Raw genomic sequence first — 18,252 nt, 5'->3', positions numbered from 1 at the left:
CGGATGTTGCTGTTTACCATATTGTATACATTGCCCTGAAATCAGATGTATCAGGGGTGTCAAACTCAAGGCCTGTGGCCAGATCTAGCCCATAGGGTGCTTAGATCTGGTCCATGGGGCCACCCTGGAAACAGTGAAGGACTGGCCTGTGGTGCCTCTGCCAGCAAAAATGGAGCTTGCAAGGACCGTTTTCACTGGCAGAGGGTTGCAGGAGGCTGTCACAGCCGAAAACAGAGCTCGGGAGCCCGCTTTCGTTGGCAGAGCACTCAGAGCACCTGACATGAGCGACATTGAGCTGGCCATGCCCACCTTGGCCATGCCCCCCCTGAGGTCAAACAACCCTAATGCAGCTCTCAATGAAATCGAGTTTGACACCCCTGAGATAGATGGTAGGCAATATAAAATATTTATATGAAAATTCTTTTAACTGATTAGAATGAAAAATATTGTTGCACTTCTTTTCCTGTAGCTATTGCTCGGTTACTTACATATTGGCATTTTTTCAGTCCCAGCCAACAGTTAACACCACAATTGTTAAAGAAACAGATCAAGAAGAAAGCATAGACACTTCAGAAGAAAATGAACAAAAAATGGGTCCCAAGCGAAGAAAATTAACAGCTCTTGTTAAAGTAAGTGATTTTAAAGTTTTAAGAAGCTGAATGTCTATGGAGATTCTCAATCATCCAGGTCATGGTTGTCCCAAAGGTGCTTTTTCAAGGGGCAACTGGATTTTCTGGTTTTTCTTCGAAGACATTTTACTTCTCATATAAGAAGATTCCTCAAAAAGTCCAGTTGCCTCTTGGGGGAAAAAAATAAATACCTTTTGGACCTGGATGACTGAGAATCTCCACAGACACAGTCTTGTGGCTGCAGCCAACACCTTCCTACAATAGCTCCATAGTCTAAAAAAGAGACATGGTGACTATAATGAGTTACAGACTGGTGCTCTTTATGTTCTGAAGCATTCAATTTTAATTTGAAGCCTTGTATACTCTACTGCTTTCAGGTTTGCTGAAAAACAAATAAGTACACAATGAAAGTGCTTTAAGTTTGATAAAAAGAATGTTTTTAATGCAAGATGGCTATACAGTATATACAAGTGCAGCCAGATACTGAAAATAAACACTAAGTAAAAGGTTAAGTGAAGAAGTGTGAATGGATTGTCTTATGGCTTAATAGGTTTACAGCCTGCAGTCAAGTATATCCAGTAAAGGAAGGAATTTATAATAGAACCTGAGGCAACACAAAAAAAAGACAAGAAATAAACATATGCACATCAAAAGGAAATAAGCCCTAAAATGTACTTCTTACAGAGATTGGAGGATCTTTACAACAGTTTTGGAGCACTAGGAGCTTGTTAGCAGGAATTTGAGAAGAATTTATACAAGTGTGTGTTACTACTATTTTTTCTCCTTTTCTCCTACCACTCAACTTTCCATGACAGAAGTACTACAATAGATAGCTAACCTTTCCACCACCTGAGTTTATGGATCATATGGAGCTTTATAATTTGACTCAACCTAAACCTGGGAGAATTTCCCAAGTGCCCCTAGATCTCACTATGGAATGTTCTCCTTAGTGGGTATAGCACAGTATTATTTATGTTCTCTCTGCTTGTTCCCTGATTTTCCCTACCAGCCGCATGGTAGCTCTCTTTTGACCAGTTGACTGCCCATGCCTCTTGCAATATCTGTGTTCTCTTCACAATCTTCCTTAGGTTCCTCTTACATCTGTTCCTTCCTTACAACCAAGAGATGGGGTAGTTCTGAACCTGAGGAGAATAACAAATTTGGCTCTGACACAACTATACAGTTTCAAAAGGTTGCATTTCCAATTCTTGTAAAGTATGTCCACTAAATATTGAAGAAGCCTTTCAAGGGGCAGCTGAGGCATATCCTTTGATCTTTGAGTATATTACTGTTTTACACTCCCTATAGGTTTTTTAAAAAATAAATAATAAAAGGGGGTTTTCCTTGGTGAACAAGGAAAGTCTTCATAACCTGCTCAACTCTGTCAACTGATTCCTAGGCTTCTCTGTCAGACACTGTTGTGAACAAGAATAGACAAAACACACCAAAACAAGATCTGAGTTAAGTGCATGCTGGACTTCTGACATATCAAAGATTGTAACTCACAAGAACATAAAAATATGCTTGGATATAGAAACAACTGTTTAATAAGTACAAATGCACAAATGCAGTTTAATAGGTATAGTAGAGCCCTCAGCATTCTCATCAGTGGCTAATCAAACTGAAGAATGAAGACAAATAAAATTCCAAAAGCGATTTTCCAAATGAGAAATGGACTGAAGACAGCAGTGTGAAATACAGTAGAGGGAAAAAGTACAAAAATTTTGGACAAGAAGGCTAAAATAGAGTAAAGGAACAGAAGTGGGAAAGCAATCAAAGAAAAATCAGGATTTCGGAGTTCCCGTTTTACCAAATAATTAACTTTAACTGAATTCAGTAAGATTTACTCTCAAATAAATGTTGGCATCTTGGTCTATAGTTGACTAAAGGGAAAAAATGAAAAGTACTTGACGTACAGAACAACAGTATTAAGATAAAACTGTTCATTTGTGAATAGCTTAATTTGTTTGTAAGAAATAAAATGAATGTCTAGTGAAGAGCTGGACTATTTGCTTTTCTTTAAATTAGCCTTATTTTCATATACATTGAGAACAGAATGAACACTAATATTGTTGTTTTAAAAAGAAGACATTTTGGTTACTGTGGATTACATAAACACTTTGTTTGAATCCTCTTTATATTCCTTAAGGGAAGTGGCTGTATCAGCCCTGTGATCTGTGAAATATTGCCTACACGCTTAAAACTAAACAGTAGAAGCCTTTTTTTAGCAGCATACTGCAAACATAGATATTGAAGAGATGAAGCTTTTGTTAACAATGAAAACTAGAACATTTATCTTTAATTATTAACCGTTGATCACACCTTTCTAAGGATCTAATGATCAAATCTCACCAGTTTTATGTCCCTTATCACAACTATCCCCCGGTGACTGTTCAGGAAAAAGATCTTGGGTTAATAATTGAGTGAAAATGACTACCCCATGCACACCTGTAAAAAGAAGAGAAGGGGCTAAAGACAAATTCCACATTAGAAATATTGTAGGAAAATGAAAATGTCAATATTGCTAGACTGTATAAGAGTAATATAAATGTACAACATAACTATAGGTGCAATGTTTTGTATTGTTCTAGTAATTGAACTTCAAACTTCAAAAAGGATGTGAAAGATAAGAAAAGGTTAATTAATGAACAGGCCAGCTGGTAGGGACTAGTAGCAGGTTCTGAGTGACAGTTTGGATTTCTTTTATTTTTTTATGCATGTGTAACTTATATTTGGGGAGTTCAAACAGATCACTGAACCATAATCTAGTAAACACATTTTATATCTTTTCTTGTACAAAAGTAGCACATACCGGTTATATTCACTGTGTTGTAAGAATTCTTAAATGGAGTTATTAAAGTGAAGTATTGATTTCAGATTATGTGATCTGTCACTTAAACATTGCTTCACTGAATATATTAAGCTTGTTTGTTGGTAAAAATGTATAGGAGTGTATCTTTTAACAGGATTAACCCTTTCTCTATCCTCTTTTCAATTTACCTCTTTTTATTACAATCAGTTGAAACTCAACCGCTGCTGGCAAACAGCAATTTTTTTCTCTGCAATTGCATTAATTTTTCCCAAAATTTGGGCCAGTTTTCTGTATTTGCCTAAAGTGTTGGCATGATTATTCAAAGGACTTCAGTCATTTATTTGGAACTGGATTAAAAAAACAGAAACCCCAAGCAAGGGAAAGAAGAAAAATTGATAGTTGTAAATTGTGTTAGAAAGGGGAAAAAAATGAAATGCCTGTTTTCTTAGTAGGATATTGTTATGGATTGTTTTGAAAATATGGGAATATGTACATACTGTAATTATAAGATTTGCTTGTTGCTTTTTTTCCATAGCTTTTTAATCCTTGAAATTTTTAAAAGCTCTGCACCTGCTGTGGCAGTAGTAGGAAGTTCACTTCAACTTGCCTCCAGCATTTCCTGTAATGTAACCTTGTATCATCAGTGCTGCAGCTATGGGAAAGTTAGGGCTGAATGTTGCAGTTTGAAGTAGTGACTGTATTTGTACAATATGATAAATTATATCTTGTTGTTTACAAATAGCAATAGTTAAGACCAAAAGTAGAGGCTAAAACCCCACACTTTAATACTGCTTGTTTCATTTTATCTCAGCTTAAGCAAACTCACTGTAGTTTCTTCAAAATAGTGATTTAATTTATACACAAGCCAGGTCAGTATCTTGCAGGAAAGTCTTTGTTATCTTTTCCACTCCCTTTTCAAAGTACTACGGTATGAGAGCAATCTGTAATTTAAAAAAAAAATCATCTTAACATTGTTATATGGAGAAAGCAAATAGACTATCTTTGTTCCAATGAGAAATACATATTGTATAAAATTATGCTTTGTATATAATAAGCATGATTAACCAAAATATAATAAGCAATATAAGAATGAAGAGAGGTAGAAAATGCCAAAAACCCTGATGATAATACAAAGAATGTATCCTTGATGCTGTTCTTCCTAGTGGTTCAGTGAGGGAGTGATTCTATAATCAAGCTCCAAGAGAAGTGTCAATTTTGCCTTGATTTGTATAATAATTACAGTAACTTAAAAATATGGCTACAGACTTTTCTGTATATTTATTATATTTGGTTATTATTAGTAAACATATCTGACTATGGATTTGGGGATTAGTAAAATTTATTTCAATTTCATATAGAAAAAAAGGCTTTGTACATTGCCCTAGGCCATAGTTTAGATATAATTTATTGAACAAATTGCAGGTAGCCTGTATATAAATTGATTTAATGGAATAAAATGCAACTGGCTACAATTTAGCAAGTCATACAATGTGCTAAACTAAAACTAAACAAGCCACATAGTGGTCCAATATGTGAATTTAGCCAAACTATTGTTAAATGTTTGTGCAACTCAGGTTAATTTTTATATGATTGTTATATAATTAATTTATCAAAATGATAGCTGAGTAAATCTAAGGATGTGCATCATTGGTTCAAAGAATAAAAAAGGCTTTTGTTTTCAGACAAGGGCAATCGTATTCAAGGAAGAAATAACTCTCAGCAGCTTTTACAAGCCATTTGATAATGTGAGACAAAATAGGGTTTATTGGTTTCAATTAACCTATTGCCTAGTGAGTACCAGAATGGGAGGTCCAGCCTCAATGTCTTTAAACATTAATTAGATATGTACATAATTTTTTAAGTTCCATCTATCGTATGTCAAACATCTGTGATGCATTCTCTGATAGCAACAACGGCCTATTTGCAGAACAAATGTGCTCGAATGAGGATATTCAAGAAAAAATACTTCATCTTTACCTGCTCCAAGTAAATATAAAAACAAGTTTTTAAAACATGAAAAATATGTACTCCTTTATATTTGGGCATGTTTATTTACCTCTTCAGAAAATTAAAATGGATTATCGAATTTAAGAATAAGAGCTATTTTGACCATGTACATAAAAAATATTCTATGTCTTGTTCTTAGGGATCTGTTAAACCAGACAATGAAACTTCTGAAACTGAAATTGAAGAAAAAGAGCTGGAAATTTTAAAAGACGATGATTCTCCAGAAAAACCTAGCAGTGAAGTATGTTGACCTAAAGGATTTGAATTATTCTGCCTTTTTATTGCAGCCAAATTCACCCAATATGAAAAATTGGGATTTCTCATTCACTCATACTTTCAGCTCTGCTATTTCTCAAAGAAAATCACCAAATGATATTACATATTAATTGATTGATAGATTTGATCAGAAAATAATACATTGAGGCTTAGTTAAAATTATTTTAGAGCAGTTATAGCTTAAGTTTTCTTAATAGTAAATTGGTTAAAAGTGGTAATTAGAACAATGTGACCTACAAAATGCTTCTGAAACTTCTCGTTGTCAAACTTGCTTAGATATCGTCAAGTACTTTGCTAGTACTTTGAATTCTAAGTGTTATTTTGGTAGGAATATTAGAGTCAAGTAGAGGCTATTAATAATCAGTATATATATTTGCTGCAAATAGCACTGCAAATTGATTTAAATTAATGAACTGTTTTGGTGTAGATTTTTAGGTAAATTTGATTGCAGTTTTTGCTTTATATTAAAATGGTGGTTTGACTATTAAGAACTCAAAAGTTCAGTAATTCAGAATGATTTTACTAATGTTCTTATCCTTAGGATATGAGTAAAACAAGTGATATGTCAGTCCCTAAAGTTGCTAGAAGGGGGAGAAAAAGAAAGGTAATGCTTACAAATTTATACATTCATATTATGGTGTCAATTTTATTTCAAACTATATAGTTTAAATAAAGAATACCGTTTCAGAATATTTTGCTAGACTCTGGTATTTATAAGATTGCTTTTGTCAGATCCAGTAAATATATTTTTCCACAAGGAGCATGAGAAGTTAGTTTGCCTGAAAAATAAGGGTCATTCAGTTCGCAAAGATATCTGCTAATAAGGGGAGTGTCAACCTTTTCTTTTCTCTTTAGTTTTCTAAAGAGTTGGCAAACAGGCCGTTTCCGGCCTCTGGGGAGGTGGGGAAGGCCGCCTAGAAAGGCTCTGAAGCCTGGGGAGAACAAAAAACGGACCTTCCCCACCCCACCCCAGGCCCTCTAGAGGTAGGAAACAGCCTGTTTCCCTACTGTTGGTGGGCCCAGAAGGCCCGAAAATCAGCTGGGCTCGTGTGCCCACCAATATGGCGCACGTGCCATAGGTTTGCCATCATGGCCCTATTGTGTTCATTCCCAATCTCTGCTGCTCACAACCGCCTTTCCCTTGGATGTAAATGCAGAGACAAAATTGTATGCTGTTTTTTCTTGGTCATTTATGAAATGTCTACCTCTGAAGTAAGCGATGAACCCACCACCTCCCTTATCATTTTATTTCTATTGACATGTTTGGAAAAGCCCTCCCTGTTGGATTTTGCCTTTCATTAGCATTTTGTTAATTGTGTTAGCACTTTCCGAAGTTCGAAAAGAAATCATAAAACAGTCATTAGTTTTTAAGTAATTTTCCATTTGGAACCAGTGGTATAATTTGGTCAAGTTTACGAAAATAAATTATTTTAATACAGGCTGAAAAACAGGCAGAAGTAGAAGAAGCAGCAGTGATGGTGGCAGGAGCAACAGCAACAATTACAGCTCCAAAAGCTAGCCCTAAAAGAGGAAGGCCAGCTGGTGAGTTATAACACATAAAGCGTTCTTAAAAGGGAAGGAAAGCAACAGAAATTTTGATACATGCATTCTGCTAGGCATTATACTCTGTTGCTTGGTATTGCTTGATAATAAGCATTTGTGAATTTATTTGCAAAGCAAATAATATTTGTGATTGAAAAAAATCAAACAAGGCTTTTTCATTTTGGATTTTAAAAATTAAATTTATATTATATTGTCTTGGGCCACATATAAAATATATAATATAATTAATGTATATAAATAACAAATTTCCCTTATTTTGGGAGTGGGGAGTATCTTGTGGGGCCACATTGCTAGATATCCAGGGCCTGTTTGCTGCAGGTTTGACATGCCTGCCTTAGTTCATAAAGCTATACAGTATTTTTGTTCCACTAGATTCCTGTAAGACCTAAATCTGTGTGGGTGAGAATACGTGGTCTATTTATTACATAAATATTGAGCTGAGAACTCTCAGGAACAGGAAGCAAATAGCAGAAAATGTGTGGACTCAGATAGATGGGAAGAAAAGGCCTAGAATTTCAAACTTGAAGAAAATGTACATATAGCTTGACTTTGTAGGAGCCAGATATTTTGTTTATATGACATTTCAGTAAAGCACCTTATGTAACTAATGTTTAAAAAGCTTCTGTTGCAAGCAAACTCATGAATAAAGGGTGGAATCCATGAAGAGTCAAATTTATTTTCATATCTAGTATGAAATTTATATACTCATGTTTATTAATAGTTATGTTTATGTGACACAAGAAGAGTAACAACAGTTTGGTCTACCTTTAAGTCATTATTAGTTTGCTTTGTTTTATAAGCATCTTGGTTTAAAATACATTTTGAAAAATTGTCTTCTAATAGGAATTATTCTAATGAAGGAATTGCATTTTAAATAAAATTAAGTTCATGAGATATACTCTAATGCAGTAAACTTTATTAACTTATTAGTGGTTAAATTTCATCTTTGTACAACTGTTATTGAAAGTTAATTCAGTTAATTAAACCATTTTTAAATGACACTAGCTACTGAAATAAAAGTTCCGAAACCAAGAGGGAGACCCAAATTGATAAAACCGCACTGTCCTCCAGAGGGTGACAGGTAAGCTTATTTTTAAATGTTGCTGTTTGTTCTATAGAGATAGGAATATACCATATTTAATTGTAGGTATTATATAGAATGCTATGCATTGGATCTAGATTTAACTGCCTTAATGAGGCTGAAATGCATATTGTTACAAGAGATGTATGACTCGTATAACTTGTTATCCACTATTTCCTTCTCACAGGTAGAGAATTAATCCCATGCAATTTTCATATAGATTGTCACCTTAATTATTCTTTTAGACTTCTCAATAACTTTTAGTAGTATGAAAGCATTCTGGGCAGGCTTTGTTGGTTAGGAATTCGAATCACTGCTTTCGTAGTTGACTGCTTCCAAAAGCTGGTATTACAGATCCTTGAAAAATCTAAATGTGTCATCTGCCTAGTTACCTATGTACTTATTTGTATCTAGATTAGAGTTTTGCCATACTTGCATGGATCTGCTTTTGAGGAATTCCCATTTCATTTAATACAGCAACCAGACTTCAAAGTTCAGTTATGTTCAGTATATTTTGCAAGTTCTTTCTGGTTCATCAATCCCATATTGAATTGTGAGCCTTTGTACTTTTTTTAAAAAAAGAGCACTCACTATGTCATAATTAAATAACCAACTTAAAAATAATGCAAACATTCTTAAATTACTATGGTAAAATAAAATCCCAAATGGAACAGTGAAACAAGAATAAAGATGTTATTTTGCCACAGAAAAATCTGAATGCATACATTACCTAAAATGCCACTGTAGTAGTCCTAAAAAAATGAGTCAAAAGGTGGAGACTATGACCTTATGAGTATTTTTCTTCCTGAGGTTCTGGACCCATCACTTGTTCTTATTAGTCCAGAGTTTTTGGGGCATGATTGTGTAGATGATAAAAAATAAATGGTGGGTTAATGGCTTGAAGGTGCATTGTAGGATTTAGATTGATACAAGATGATTGTATCAGTAAGAAAGATTCTCTTTTCCTGTTAAAATAGATGTTCCCCTCATAAAACTTGGGTGGTTATTTTTTCTGATAAGTATCTGTTCCTTCTATTTTGTGAATGGCTGACTTCAGAGGGGTTTCATCTCTCTCAAATAGACCTTTAGAGTAGACAGTCTGAAAACTCATTCCAGAGGACCCAGTCATAAGTGCAATCGCAAAAACAATCTCTTTAAACTCTACAGATAAACAGACTCGCTCTCTTAAACAACTACAATAGTTTTCTTTAAACTAGATAACCTAAAATACCTAAAGTAAAGTGTATGCAGCATATATCATTCTGAAATTTTGAAGAACATTACTTCAAGCTCCTGGATTTTCCATTCAGTTGTTTGTTTATTGAACTGCCAAAGATTTCACTATGTCTTCAATGTTTGATATCTACATTCTTTTAAGTAGATGTTTTCATATCAAGAGATAATACTTTTTTTAGCAAACACAGAACTAAAGGTGAATTTGTTTTTTTAATGTAATTTTTAAATTTGAAAATAAAGCTAATATTTATTTTGTTTTGATATATTTTAGTATTCATGAGGAAGATAGGGGTAAGAGAAAGAGTGTTGAAGAGAAGCCACCCAAAAAACAGCAGAGAAGAGATGACGAGAGTCAAAAAGAGGAAGACAAAATTAGAAAAGACCCAGATAAAAAGGAAAATAAAAAAGACACAGACTTGAAAAGGAAAAATACTACTAAAGTGGGATCAGCATCTGCCTCCGATAGTGAAGATGATGGAGAAGAGCAAGAAGGGAATAAAGTATATGAATTTTATTTCTTTCATTTCAGATACAGACACATTTCCTTTATATATTGCATAGTAATGTTTCTTGAATTATTTGTTTATTAAGTACTGTCAGGCACAAGAAACCAGGAGCCAGGCTAGAGTTCAAAAGCTCTGAGAATTTATTCTATGTAGTGTATACAAGAATCTGATCTACTAACCAAAGGCAAATTGGTGGCAGATAAGAATCAATGGACTTCAAGTGGGGGTGGACATAGATCTCTTTTGGGGTGGTGGTAGGGACTCCAGACTGATATGTTTGACTCCGCTCTCAAGCTCAGCCTAATCATCTCCTACAGTAAGATGATACTATTAGAGGAATTTTGAGTCCCATGTTAATAGGAGTGTTTGGGTTCATGTTAAATTCAAATATAAATACTGATATCCCATATTATATTTGATGCTGCCTTTTCTTAGGATGCTTCCCATTCAGCTATACTTTATCTTTCATCTAGTAGCACTATGAAAGCTAAATTATAATGAAATATTCTTGCAGTTGTGGCTCAGTTGTTTCTTTTCATTTTGTTGAAAGTTTAATTCAGTTTCAAATACCTGGGTAAAACAGGATTTCATACGGGTTATTAAACTTTAAAAATGCAGTGGAGAAGCAATGCAATGTAAAGTGGATTATATGTCACTTTTCTTAAAAATGATAGAATTTTTGTTCGGGATCATTCACCTGATGTAAAATTAGAATAGACAGTTGTTTCAACAACTAAAACCTTTCATTCCTGTTCAAATTAAAATGAAAAAGAAGAAAAAAGGAAGAAATGTTCAAGGGTCTCATAGAAGAAACATTCTAAAAGGCCAGCATGAACGTGAAGTAACAGAAAGGAAGCGTAAACAGGAAGAACAAATGGAAGGAGAATCGTGAGTATAGCAGGCATTTAGTTTTATAGATATTAAATGGTTATATGATTAATGACCTTTTCACATTCCAAGGCTACAGGAGTAGTTCAGTAATTCAGTAAGACCCATGTACTGTATAATTCAGTGTTTTATTAGTTAGCTTTATAACTTTTTCTTTTATTTATCTGCCTTTCTCAAGACACTCTTCACTAGAATCTGGCCACAATTCTATGAGATATATTGGGCTGAAAGAGAAAGATTAACCCAACATTACCCAGTTGAGGATGGCTTTGCGCAGGATTCTACCTAGCTCCATCAAAATCATTGTGCCATATCAAAAGAAAATGAAGAACTGACTTTTATCTAAGATTTACATATAAACACCAGTGGGCAAATTTCATTTTTTTTCTCATGAAACTGATAAAAAAACAAACTATAATCAAACCAGAAAGCTGAATGAGACTAGTTACTAGAGAATTGCAACAGCATCCAAAATGTTCTAAGATTTTGTTTTGAAGTAAATAAGGCTTTTCATTTCCTCTTGGTATTCCAAAATAGGAAACAATAGGAGCATGAAATAAGCACTTTTATTTTATCATAGGGGCGTGCAAAATCTGCAAAAGAATTATTTTTCAACATTAATCAATTTCAAAATAAATATACCAAACTATAGAAACAATGATTGAACATGATTTTGGTAATCTGCCTATATTTGTTTAATTTTTTAAAAATGCAAAAATCATCCCTATTAGTGAATTCTTGTTCATGGGCCCTTTCAGATTGGCCTTACAAAATCTTTTCATTTCATATCCATTTCCAGCTCAAAACTGGGACTCAGCTGACAAAAATGGAGACTGTATTCTGTGCTAAGAGCGATGGGTAACTTAAATCATTGTCAGGAAGCACTAGCTTAGTTCCATTTTTAAGATTTAATATTGTTAAAATTTGATTTAATTAAAATTTTAAAAAGTTATTTGATCTACTTTTCAATATTTAATAATTCTCCCTTCTGTCACAGATAAAAATAGCAAATTAGTAATAATTTTGGGAGATTTCTGGATACAACACAAAGCTTTCAAAGGCTGTTTGCAGCCAAGAGGTTCATATCTTGCAGTTCTGGTATACATTATGAAATCAGTTATTATGTTACATTAATTATCTTATTCTGTATCAGAACAACAGCACTAGAGAAAGAATTTTTTTATTAGATTTGTACAGTGCCTTTTCATTTAAGAGCTGAAGGCGATATCTGTGATACTCCCTTTCCTATTTTTACCTACAATAACTCTGAGCTGGCTTGGATGGAGAAGGGCAAAAATACAATAGCTATTTACAACTCAATGTAATACTTCAGATTTTATACAAAATCATATGCAACCTCTCAGTTTGATTAATGTTGTGTCTTACATTATTTCTGAAACAAATCTGTCATTATTCAAGTTAATTATTTACTTCGTAATGATTAGCATGAAATTGTACTCATTTTATTTTTTGAATCTGTAGTCTAATTTAAATTGAATATTTTGAATAGGCAGAATAAAGAAGAATGCAAGAAACCAGAAATTAAGAAGATAGAGAAAAAGCGAGGTCAGTGGTCAAAACTTGTTTTCCAATTCTTAAAGTGTTTTTTATTTGGTAATGTAAACAGTACTAACCTTCTGAATTAAATTATATAGGCATTTTGCTACTTTTTTCATCCTGCATGTATAAATGCCATTTCCGTTTCTTAATTTCTGCCTGACTAGTAGGAAAAATTTGCTTTATGTCATGAAAGCTGCAATAGTGGTCAAGATTTGCTGTTCCTATTTGTATATTGTATAGTGTTTGCTGTGCTTTGTAGATTGAGCTCTGACATTGCTAGGGACCAGTCCATCTTCAGGTAGTTAAGTAGGCAGCCCAACCTACTTACCAAATTCTTGCTGTAGGAAAATACTGCAAGAGGAGGATGCTATGTATTCTGCATTAGATCCCAAAGAAAAAGTGAGCTATAAAGTAACATTGCAGGATCTTTATTATTATACTCTTGGACATCCTCTCGTATGGCTTGGTTATCTATTCATTCTTTCTTCTATATGTAGACAAGAAGTAATGTTGCTTTGAACAATTGGTTTTATTAAAACAGTTTTATTTTCTCTGTAAAAGAGCAAATAGCATTCCCTATGTTTCAACCATAAGCGTACAACTTTTTAACAAAATTATTTTGATTATAATTCAAATAATTTTAATGGTTTATCCCTTTTGATATATATTCTGCCATTTACTTTAGAATATTCAAAATACTTAACCCGTAACAACCTTTTTTTTTTTTTAACATTTAGAGACATCAATGGATTCTCGGCTCCAAAGGATACATGCAGAAATAAAGAATTCACTCCAGATTGACCATCTTGTATGTATGTTATATTGACTCCATTTTGTAATGAGTTTTTTAAAAACTAAGCTGCAAATTTTGTCACAAAACTATTTAGTTTGTACATAATTTGTTTCACTTTTTTCGTATGGTTTTTGATCCATTTTTGAGCAACTTGCTTATTTATACAATCTGTTATTACTACTGCGACTTGAGATACTATACAGATACTAAAGTAGCAGTAAAATAGAATTATATTTTAAAACTTTCATTTCATACGAATGAAATCGTATATATTTTTTTTTAATTTGATTTATATGCCGCCCTTCTCCGAAGACTCAGGGCGGCTTACAATGTGCTCAGCAATAGCCTTCATCCTTTTGTATATTTATACAAAGTCAGCTTATTGCCCCCACAAACTGGGTCCTCAGTATAATTGTTTCTCCTGTGAAATTAGATTAAACTCATGCATATATTTAATTATGTCTTGCCAAATTGGTATGTAGCAGTAGTGAGTTTTCCCCCCCTAAGAAATGAAACCTTTGGATCTTGTTATAATAGGATGTGAACAGATGCATTGAGGCTTTGGATGAACTTGCATCACTTCAAGTAACAATGCAACAAGCTCAGAAGCATGCAGAAATGATTTCCACACTCAAAAAAGTAAGATCAGTAGCTAATTAAAAGTAATAACCTTTTATGAATTTTCATTATAATCTTAATTTTTTCATGAATAAAACTAGAATTTAGTACTATGATTGGTCCATTGGTTTATCCATTACGAACTATTTTCAGAAAATATGGCATTCAACAGCTACATGTTGTACTCTCATTTATAAATATATGTTTCCCCTCCCCAAAATATCTTTTCAGATACGAAAGTTTAAGGTTAGCCAGATTATAATGGAAAAATCCACTATGCTCTATAACAAATTCAAGACTATGTTTCTTGTTGGGGAAGGCGATTCTGTTCTTTCACAAGTACTAAATAAGTCATTAGCTGAGCAAAAACAGCATGAAGAAGCAAACAAAACCAAAGAACAGTGGAAGAAAGGATCAAACAAGAAATCTGAAAAAGACAAAGAACAAACAGGTCTGTGCAATTCACTAAAAAGGTATATGTTCATTGTCCCAACTGTGATACATACAATTTTTTACATGTCAGTTTGAGAGCTCTGAATTAAATATAAAAATGCATTTATATTGAAAATCAGAATGTAAACACTCTTATTACTTTAAATTTTGGAGAAGTAGTAAAGCATTTGAATGTTTAAAAAAAACATTTAATAGTGAAATGTACACACACATACACATAGTTGTATTATCGTTTTTAGGCTATGCAAATCATATTTTGGGTGGGTAGCAAGTCATTGTTTCTGAGGCTGTTGTAAGTTCACACTTTTGTTAAATAAAAGGTCATAAGTCAAGAACTCCCTGTAAGGGAATAGGAAGCATCTTCCTATATTACTATAATACTATATATAGAGTATATAGTATTAGAGTATATAGTATTAGAGTATATACTCTAATATAGTATTAGAGTATATTACTATAAGTAATACAATATATAACAAGTTGGGACATAATTAAATTGGCTCTAACTGTGCTCAATATCACTCTGCTCAAACTAGAAAGAGAGTTCAAGGCAGTAGTTATTCTTTTTCCTCCTGTACATCAATACAACGTCCCAAGCTTTTCTACAAGGCTAGATGTGTTAAGCTTCCATCTACCTTTACAGGATTTAGAGCAGGGGTATCAAACTCAAGGCCTGGGGGCCAGATCCAGCCCATGGGGTGGTTAGATCTGGCCCACGGGGCCACCCTAGAAACAGCGAAGGACTGGCCCACAGTGCCTCTCCCAGTGAAAATGGAGCTCGGGAAGGTCGCATGTGGCCTCCCAAGCTCTGTTTTCGATGGCAGAGGGTTGCAGGAGGCTGTCACAGCCAAAAACTGAGCTCGGGAGCCCATTTTCTCTGGCAGCGTGCTCTGGCCACTATAGACACACCTGATATGAGTGATGGCGAGTTGGCCACACCCACCCTGGCCATACCCACTCCGTCCCCGAGGTCAAACACAACCCTGATGCGGCCCTCAATGAAATTGAGTTTGACATGCCTATTTAGAGATTATTTATAAAATGTATAAATTATTTATAAAATGAAAAAAAAATTAAATGTGCCTAAATTGAATAAAAAATTATTCTCTCCTTTTGTTCACAGTGAAGCAATGATAAATCAAGGTTCAAAATAATCCTATTTGCATAGATGTACAATTAACTGTTATTTTTTGTATAATTTAACATGCTGATTAAGATTCTTTTTTTAAAAAAAAACATTTAAGGCACAAAAGTAATGAATGGTGCTTCTGAAAGTCAAGATACAAGCCAGTCACAACAAAATGGGGACACCACAGATGAAAAAAAAGAGAAGCTAGATTCTGGGAATAAGAAAAAGTAAGTAGTAGGTTTCCAATCCTAAAAAAATAATGAAAATATGTGCTACTTCAGCAATCTTTAGGCAGTTGTAAAATGTGCATAATCAACTCATGAACAGGAAAATGGATGAGTTAGAAAGCTACTGATTGTGATAGTACTTTGGATTTGGAAAATGACCAACTAGGCAATACTCTAGTGAAATGTGCATTTTGAATCTTGATTCCACCCTTTTTCCAATTTTTCTCTGAAAATTAGTATGTTTGGCACAAAACAAGGGAGGACAAATTCCAGAACTCTACTATAATCTTAATATTTTCTTCTGTTTTATATAACTTCTTGCCTGCTTCTTCTGAACAGCAGAAATGAAATATTATTTATAGATTTATTTTTAACAGTTATTTTCTTATATACAGTATACTATTCTTAGTATATTTTATAGATCAAACACACTTTTATAAACAAGCCAAGTTATATATTTTAGAAAGATACAAAGTATTTGTATATGCACAGTTATTCAAAGTGAAGTTTTCCATAATTGGTACTGTGTTTCTTCTATAGGATGTCTAGTGATGGAAGAGAACAAGAAAAGACGAAGGGTTCCACCGCTGAAAATGAATGAATGAAACATAATTTTTTTATAAAGTACATATTAAAGAGGACTTAAGGGTTGGCAGCTGGAGAATGCTATAACTTTTAAATAATTTTATAGGCATAATATTTTAATGTGTACAATTTGTGAGGGGTATGGAGTGTCTACCTTTAACATTGTTTTAAAGTATTTAAACATCCTGATAGCATTTGGCTCAGTATTAACAATCAAAACAGTTCAGATGAAAAGAACATATTATTTTAGAGATTGAAAAGTGTTTATATGTTTCAGGATTAGTTCTATAGTAACTTTACTGACTACTGTATGTTTTACCTTTTGATTAATGATAAGAAAAGTAACTTTTCTTTTAAATTGCCAAAATGCTCTACTTGTATAAATCTACTTTATCCATGTTTTTCTGTGTATAGTTTTCAGAGTTGTTGTTTGCCAAAGTGTCTGTTTACTGTGTTTTGTAAGAAGCTGAGCAAATTTTGTAGCATTGGAGAAGTTATGTATGAGTATATTCATTTGGTTTATTAAAAAAGAAGCTAGTTTTGTTCTTTGGAGGTAATTGTGCCAATTTAATATGCTTTGACTTCCTGCTTTCTGTATTCTTGATACCGTACTAAAGATGCTCATGTATCTCAGTTGGCATTGATGCACATTGGTCACAACATATTGTCTTAAAACCATTTTTTAATTAAAGTTATGCAGAAAAAAACTATACATTTTAACTGGCAATATCTCAGTTGATTCCAGCCTTAGTGACCGACTATTGCTATATCAAAGATATATGCCCACAATGACTAGTTTAAAATACTGCTTTTAAAACTTCTTTTAACAGATTGGGTCTGTTTGCTGTAGTGTTTAAGGACAGGTAAAACTGTAAACCTGAAATAAACAGAGAGTACTTCTCAAATGAGTCAACCAAACTAGGCAACCATCTCACACATTCCACTCCATTTTGCTCCTTGTTGCTCCTTACTAGGTTAGAATGTTGTAACAAAAGACCAAATTATAATGACTAAGGTCATATATTCATGGCAAATATGGAGATTTCGATCCCAATGTCTCTGTGGGGAGCTATTTAAGTACTCTTTTGGTGTTCATTTTCACAAGGTAAAAAACCATTGAAGTATTTGTATTGTAATTGACAGTTAAAGGTATTTAACAAATTAAGTGTACTTTACCTAGTTGATGGCTAAAATGTATTTGATTTCTATTCTTGTCTGTGAGGGGTGCACATGTAATCAAAGAAAGGATACCATATAGACCAGGCGTCAAACCTGTAGTGTCACATCATCGCGTGTTGTATCGCAACTTTTCCCCCCTTCACTAAAATGGGGGTGGCCGTGGCTAGCGCATGACACATCTGGCCCGCAGGCCACGAGTTTGACACACTGATATAGACTCTGTACTGCAGCACACACATATGTGTGTGTATACATCTATGCCAGAAAAACACAGCCTGCCCACTGAAAACAGTACAAAAGGGAATATGATAATTTTATAGTTATAATTCAATATTTTACTTTTATTTTAATTGAGATGATTGTAATATAGGTCTGGGGAACTAAAGCACTGAGCTTGATTGTCACGTGAACAAATGTTTATTTCTTGAGGCAAAAATTGCATTTTATTTCAAACGTCTGCATTTCTTGTAACTATGGTAGTTCTAATGTTGCTACAAGGGCAGCAGGTGGCACTATTACATTTAAAATAATTGAAATATAGCTCACAAAGCACTTTTTGATGCTACAGTATTTCAGAACTTTCAATGTGGAAATGGGATTATGGTTAGCCTTAACATAATCACATTCAGGCTGTAAATGCTGAAACTCTCCTGGTTATAGTGGAAAACATTGGAGACACCTTTAAGAATCCATGTACTTTTGGCTAGAAT

General features: G+C 33.7%; 1 protein-coding gene and 1 long non-coding RNA gene across 8 annotated transcripts in view; both read left to right on the top strand.

Annotated features, from left to right (window-relative positions):
- PSIP1 (PC4 and SRSF1 interacting protein 1) overlaps positions 1-17,075 on the top strand; it is a 32,326-nt gene extending 15,251 nt beyond the window's left edge. For 4 of the 7 annotated variants that reach the window (XM_087886282.1, XM_087886280.1, XM_087886284.1 and 1 more), the window contains 13 exons: positions 507-629; positions 5,588-5,689; positions 6,266-6,328; positions 7,164-7,266; positions 8,293-8,368; positions 9,876-10,104; positions 10,883-10,998; positions 12,509-12,564; positions 13,296-13,366; positions 13,889-13,990; positions 14,201-14,420; positions 15,667-15,778; positions 16,319-17,075. In XM_087886282.1, the coding sequence (XP_087742408.1) occupies positions 507-629; positions 5,588-5,689; positions 6,266-6,328; positions 7,164-7,266; positions 8,293-8,368; positions 9,876-10,104; positions 10,883-10,998; positions 12,509-12,564; positions 13,296-13,366; positions 13,889-13,990; positions 14,201-14,420; positions 15,667-15,778; positions 16,319-16,379 (1,434 nt within the window). In that variant the 3' untranslated portion in view covers positions 16,380-17,075. The remainder of the gene's footprint in view (positions 1-506; positions 630-5,587; positions 5,690-6,265; positions 6,329-7,163; positions 7,267-8,292; positions 8,369-9,875; positions 10,105-10,882; positions 10,999-12,508; positions 12,565-13,295; positions 13,367-13,888; positions 13,991-14,200; positions 14,421-15,666; positions 15,779-16,318) is intronic. The other 3 variants (XM_087886281.1, XM_087886286.1, XM_087886285.1) reach the window with 1 other exon arrangement.
- On the top strand, positions 1,718-5,509 carry LOC148115156 (uncharacterized). The gene is made up of 2 exons (XR_015732272.1): positions 1,718-1,821; positions 5,349-5,509. It is a non-coding gene; the product is annotated as an uncharacterized LOC148115156 (long non-coding RNA).
- Positions 17,076-18,252: the final 1,177 nt, after the last annotated feature.

Source organism: Pantherophis guttatus, chromosome 2, assembly GCF_059756535.1.
Source record: "Pantherophis guttatus breed Tessera chromosome 2, ASM5975653v1, whole genome shotgun sequence".
NCBI classification, from domain to species: Eukaryota; Metazoa; Chordata; class Lepidosauria; order Squamata; family Colubridae; genus Pantherophis; species Pantherophis guttatus.
Note: the sequence above shows the minus strand (reverse complement) of the source record. Positions and strands in the feature narration are given on the sequence as shown.